The sequence below is a fragment of the Purpureocillium lilacinum genome, assembly GCF_023168085.1.
Source record: "Purpureocillium lilacinum CBS 284.36 DNA, scaffold_3, whole genome shotgun sequence".
Taxonomy (NCBI): domain Eukaryota; kingdom Fungi; phylum Ascomycota; class Sordariomycetes; order Hypocreales; family Ophiocordycipitaceae; genus Purpureocillium; species Purpureocillium lilacinum.
In genome coordinates, this window is record NW_027072113.1 from 747,694 (window position 1) to 754,022 (window position 6,329).

The 6,329-nt window shown below is 54.4% G+C and overlaps 2 protein-coding genes across 2 annotated transcripts; one reads left to right on the forward strand and one right to left on the reverse strand.

Annotated features, from left to right (window-relative positions):
- Positions 1-3,140: 3,140 nt before the first annotated feature.
- On the forward strand, positions 3,141-3,704 carry PLICBS_004078 (uncharacterized protein; the record flags this gene model as incomplete). The annotated part of the gene is made up of 2 exons (XM_018328322.2): positions 3,141-3,649; positions 3,701-3,704. The coding sequence occupies 2 exons, from the start codon at positions 3,141-3,143 to the stop codon at positions 3,702-3,704; spliced, it is 513 nt and encodes a 170-aa protein (XP_018173098.2).
- Positions 3,705-3,868: 164 nt separating this feature from the next.
- PLICBS_004079 (uncharacterized protein) lies at positions 3,869-4,630 on the reverse strand (the record flags this gene model as incomplete). Its single annotated transcript, XM_018328321.2, has 2 exons — positions 3,869-4,039; positions 4,088-4,630. The coding sequence occupies 2 exons, from the start codon at positions 4,628-4,630 to the stop codon at positions 3,869-3,871; spliced, it is 714 nt and encodes a 237-aa protein (XP_018173097.2).
- Positions 4,631-6,329: the final 1,699 nt, after the last annotated feature.

The following is a 6,329-nucleotide window of genomic DNA, read 5'->3' on the forward strand; positions in this document are numbered from 1 at the left end:
CAGATAAGTCAAGTGGCGTCCGTATTTGCTGACAGGCTTGGTTAGCTCGAAGTTCGGCGAGCTGGTTCAGCAGCGCCTGCTTGATCCGATTCCATGCCGTAAAAAGGTCTTGTTGTGAGTTCTTGAGATGGCCCTTCAAGAGTGCGTGGATGCCTTCAACCCGAGAAGTGACGTTGTTGCCAAAATGAGCATGCTGGTCAACCCAGGCCTTCACGAGCTTCTCCTTGTACAAGTTAAGCCACGTCTGCTTGATGTAGCTAACCTCGTCAACGTACTCAGGCACATAGCGTCTTTCCAGCTCATCAAGCTGTCGGTTGTATGCTTCTTCGTCTATGGAATTGACGATTGCAAACCAGTACCCGAAGAATTCCGTCCATTTCTCAATGCTTTGCTCGTCACCCTCGCGGCGCACGAACGCAGGTCTGCAGTAGGCCAGTACTGCCTTATTTGCATGCCAGAGACATAGAAGGGAGATGGACCCGGGAAAGCAATGAGCTACAGCGTTCATGCAAGCAAGACAGCGATCCGTAAGGACCACAGATGGATATGAGGCGCCACACATGTCATACATGGAGCGTAGCCGATCCAATGCCCAAATGAAGTCTTCTTCGGCCTCCCCGCTAAGGAAGGCAAAGGCGATACAAAACGAGCGTTGGCAAGCGTCCACCCCAATCATGTCGAGGAGTGGCATCTTATACTTGTTCGTCTTGTAGGTGCAGTCCAGGATGAGAAGCTCCGGATATGCTTGGAGATAAGCCAATGATTCTGGGTGGGCGAATAACACTGCAGTTACTCGGCGGGCTTGGTCGAGCTGGATCCGGCTCCAGAACCCCTGACTGTCTAGCTCGTTGGCGAGGGCTTGTATCGTGCTTTGTCCTTCGCAAAGCGCTCGCTTGCTCTTCGCGATGCAGTTATATATATCTTGTTGTGTCGCCACCCCGCCAGACGACGAGTTTTGGCGCAGGTAGGTGCGGATGTCTCTCGGCGCAATACTAGCTTGCGTGAGGTCGCTAATCGTCGCCTCATCGCTTGCGGAGAGGGCGCGGAGACTTGGATGTGCTGATATATGCGGGCTGGGCTCATGATTGTGGACGGCAAACTGGGTACCGGGACGATGTTTGACGTGCCACTGGGTGCCGTCGGGATCCTGCTTCGCGTTGATTGAGAACTGACACCCGGTAATACGTGTACTGGTCTGCCGTTTCGGATCCATTGGCTTGTCACCCTTTCCCCTGTGCGCTCCTGGCCGGCCTGCGCGATCGCACGTGTACGTGACGGTAGGTCGCCCATTAGCCTTCTTCCTTGTTGATCTGCCCGTCGTAAAAGCATAGCCGCGAGGCGCTGCCCAGGCATTGATGGCGGCAAATAGGGCGTCTCGAGATTCAAATTTGCCCTCGGGAGGAACACAATCAGCAGGGAATTCCCTGGTTCTTATTTTTGGGTCCATATTGCGTTGAATGCGCTGGACAACGCGTGTTGGCCACGGTCAATATCGTAGGAATGGCATGGTGTTTGCGTCTCAGTGGGCGGGCCGAATGTTGTTCCGGATTGGAGGCACGGGGTCCGTGCCCCTTAAAGGCACGGGGGTCTACGGAGGGCGAGAGGGGACAGTGTTGCGAAACCCACTTTGGGTTTAGCGGCGGCGCTGGGCAGACATTCGAGTACTTCGGATGATCCCGACAGAAGTACCGCGGACTGGCAGCAGGTCCGCTCGACCTCCCAGTGCTGGCGCCAGGGTCCCGCAACACCTGTAATTGAAGCGATCGCGACCACGAGTGGCCAGTATCATGGCAGTATAATATACCAACAGAAAGCATTCGCCAAAGTTTCACGATACAAAGACCTGCTCGTTGGCCCCGTGAATTGTTAAAGAGCACTGCACCTTCACTACCTGGGGATGGTCGCACACTGAGGGCGAAGTTCCGCGACAGGGCATACCCTGGACCAGACCAGCTTTTTTGTCGTCAACGCGACGAACACTCAACATAACCATTGCCGTCGAAAATCACTGCTGCATCAGATTCTGCTTGTGCGTGAAGTGTGCCAACAAACCGATCCATCTCCTCCGCCCGCCAGGCAGCAATACACGAATGCATTCCTGTGCAATTGCTGGGGCATCATCACCACTCACGTCCTCTTCGCACTCGTATCATGTACGAGCACAGAGCCCAAAGGGTTACAGCGGTAATTTCGCACCTTTTCAGCAGCGAAGCAGCGCAACAACCTCCTGCTCAAAAGAGTCTAGCAAAGTTACCTACATTTGTCAAGCAACGACGTTGCAATTTAATGCCATCGATTAAAAGCAGTTCCTCCCCTGGGTATTATGTGCTCCTGTTTTTGCCTCAATTCACCATGTTCTCTTCTCCCCATACGAAATGAGCATGAGCTCTCCAAAAATCCCACCTGAACACGTCTATTGTGTTCAGGCGGGCAAGAAGCACCAAGATCTTTTCACGACGATATACGTCGATGCAAACTATAGTGGCCGTTGCGGATTAGCCAATCCATTTCGGTCCCAGCGTCGCGCCAGATCCAAGACTCCAGCGCTTCCAGGCCCTTACGATGAAGTTGTTGAAGTCGAAGACTCTCCGCCCAGGCCGGTCAGTCCAGCAAGTCAGCTTTTGCGTGAAAGGCCGAAACCTGTCACGTCTGCGGGCATTAATCGGGCACAGCTTATACCAGGGGGGATATTTGTGCCAGGCGCTGTGAGCTCACGGGCACGCGTGCCGTCATCCGATGCGTCGAGCAGTGCTCCATTCATGACCGTTGCATCTGCAACGAGCCGAGCAATCCATAACTCCAAAAGTGGCACAAAGAAGCATTCAAGGCAGAGAACGGGCTATCAATGGGTTCATATCAGCCTTTTGCTCGTGAGCCTGGAAGCTAGGTACTTCAATGGGCTTTCAGTGGAGATTCCGGAGACGGTGCTACCCCTGAAAGACACAGTCATCAAGTTTTCCTCCGCAGACCTACTGACATGGCCCTCATTCACCGACATACTCTTTGACCATCTCCGCCCGCTGCCCGATACGATCGATCCGACCAACAAAGACCTCTGGTCTATCTCATATGCCTCGAGCTTCTCAGGGAAGAAAATAGTAACAGTACCTAACACTGACAAGTATATCACGCCATCAAGCATGCTTGCATCCGGCCATTTTTCGAACAACCAGGCTGGGCAGTTGAAAGTTCTCGTTGTTCTGACATCGACAGAGGTTGTCGACAAGCAAGAGCCAGTCACCCCACTGAGGCCGGAAGAGTACTCGACACCGACGAAGGACAGCAAAAAGAGACAGGCGAAGCAAGACGACTCGAGCCCAGCATCCGAACGCAAGAAGCGCCTCAAGAAAGGAGCCGGAATAAAGAAGGAGGGCGGCAACGTGGGAGGTGATCAGATCAAGGAGGAGATCCACGTCAAGCTTGAGGAAGAGCTTGCGGCTACGGCTCCACGCCAGAGCCCGCTGCTCGATCACCTCGAGGATTCTTGGAATGTGCCCACGGAGGACACTGTAGTGGATCTCAGCGGTGCAGGCGACTCGGACTGTGATCCTGAGCTAACCACTATCGAAGAGGGAAGACACGGCGCGGGAGAGAGCGAACTGCGAGAGGCAGACGAAGGCGATTGCGAAGGAACAAGCCTTGGCCCAGAGTTCGTACGATGCCAAGCATCAAACGGACAATTCAACGCTAACCGCTATAGGTGACTTCCCAATCGCTCTCTCTAGTCTCGATGGCCGGCGGCACACAGGCATCCGACGGTATTGGATCGAGTAACCTTCCACCGGCCCACTCAACGCGGTTCAAAGGCCTCAAGACTCCTGCAACGTATGCGGTTCGATACAAGAAGAGAAGCCGATAGGAAACGTGGCTATGCACACAACCCATCAGAGCTATCGCTGTCGGCATCGTCGTCGCTTATTTTCTCAATGTCATCTCCTTGCTCGTCCTCGACACTTGTTTCAATGATCGGCTGTTCCGCTGCGCCACCGTCTCCCAGCTCATCATCGCGAGCTTGGGCTGCCCGCTCCAGCAGTGATTCCTGTCGGTCGTTAGTAGGTCTCGCCTCGCGAGCGGACGAGTGCCATACGTATTCCGCGACGCCCCCAGTCGGTGCTCGGTGATAAGACAATACAGGCTGTTGGCCGCTTTCGATGTGCCGAATGATGTGGTCCCGAAGAGCGAGGTAGAAGCGCCGGAACGGCCGCAGCTTGTCTGGATCCCGGCTCGACCCAAGAGTGACCTGATCAATATCCATTTCAGTGAGACGCTGACGACACCAATTCTTGGTCTCTGGCTCCAAACACGAATTGATATCAATGTCTGACAAGGGACGCTCCATGTCGGTCAGAACAGTTCGATCAATGGGGATACCCCAATTACACGCCTTTTGCGGGTCAGGATAATGATAGTTCATCCAGGGCTGGCCGTGCACAACGTGCGGCCGGTTCTTCTGAAGACGTATCCGATGTATGTTCCAGGCTTCCACGAAATCGAAAAGTTCTTGTCGCAGAATGTCCTCGTAGACGGCGTAGAGGGCAATTTGGTCCTCAAGCATATCACCGTCGAAATCTCCGTCTCTTGCGAGCTCTCCAAAGTACTCGACCCATTGCCGGGACGAGACGTGCAGCATTCTCTCCCACCAGCTCTCAATCTTGACATTTTCGTACTGGGGGCTGCTTTGTACGAGTCTTTGAGTCGTTTTCCTTGCTGAAACACTTGCCCATGCCACTCTATTCTCCCTTCAGACCTTAGGACAAAATTCCAGTGGGCAGCAGCGGCCAGTGGGGTTTCGCTGCCCCTGTCGGCTTGCAGAAACCACGGCCGCAAGCCGTAGGCGCCACATGCCGCCAAGTACTGCTTCAATACGCTCAGAGCAGTCGTGGCCGAATGCCCAACGTAGAACCAAATGATGTTGCAGGAATATGCGTCAATTGCTGCGTATATTTCGAAACCGTATGCTTTGAGCTTGTCGTGGCCATCAATGCACCACTGGTAGTTCGGTCCCGGACTAAGAACTGCCCTTTCTTTCTCCGAAACATCCTTTTACGGAGCTCGACTTCGTTTGGAAACATAACTTTGTACATCTGGAAAAGAGGGTCCCTCGGGACCCAAAGCTGCATTTGTTGGCGGAGATAAGGCTGAAGAAGATTCTTCCCATATCCCGAAATGGCGTTGGACCGCTGTGTCATCTCGATAATGGCCTGCTACGCCTTCTCTAGCAAAGCGAGGCGCTCTTCTTCGCTGTTGAGCCTTCGCAGCCAACGTCGATCTGGGTGAAGTCTAATTCGTTTTAGACCTCGCTTCGTGATGGGCCAACCCTGTCGTTGTAGAACGTTGATCGTCTGCTTTTCGGTCAGCCCAACCCGAAAGATCAGGTCGCGTACTGTCTCAATCAGCTCTGGAGTTTCTCTGGTCCGGGTTTGTTGGCGAGGGAGATCCCAGTCTGCAATCCGACGAGACAGGGTACTGAGATTGACTGCAACATGGAAGTGTTTGCGCAGCTTGTAGCAAATCCTGCTCCGCGAGACGCCGCTGAGATAGAGACGAGACACATAGTTGCGGTGTTGATCGATAGCACTGCGCGGACGCGCCATGGCAGAGAGCAGCGCGGAGGGGACCGCAGCTGTGTGTTGGTAAGGAGATAGTTTGGCGCTGAGGGGGTGCGGAGTGGGTATTTCTGTCCGCTGCTGCATGGACTCTGACCAGCAGCGGCCTCGTACCGAAATGAGGGCGGGACAGGCAGCTGCCCGAATGGGAACAGCCCTGGCACCGGTGCATCTCAGGGGCAGCCGGTCGACTTGCCAATGGGCTAGGCCATGCTTGGCCCGTGGTGCCGCAGCAGCTATTTACTGACCCAATTTCTCCGTACGATCCGCTGTTTACCTTCCGCCTTTCAACGGCTTGCAAAAAGCACTCGCCGGGAATCGGTGCCATGGCCCCTGCCAATAGCGACAACCTTTGTGAAAGTGAAGCCTCTGAGCCGGCTGGGGCGCCGGACACCAAACCAGTTCGCAAGGACAGAGGATCATCCCGGCCAGGCGATCACAGAAGCCCAGGCAAGGTCCCTGTAAGATTCGAACCGCTCTTCGTCATGGAGCATAACTGCTAATGTGGAGAGTCTCCTGAAGAAAAAGAAGAAGGTCAAGAGGCTTCCCCCGCTTGGTCCCATTCGCGACTTCCCATGCCGCCCCTGCGTCACACGAGCCGTCAAAGCTCCCGGCCACGAGTGTGCTTCGCAAAATAGTACGTCAGGTACTGAATGGTAAAACAAGCTGGCCTGCTAATTCTGTTTCCAGATACGGGCGCTGCCTGCTGGGACTGCGCCAAAA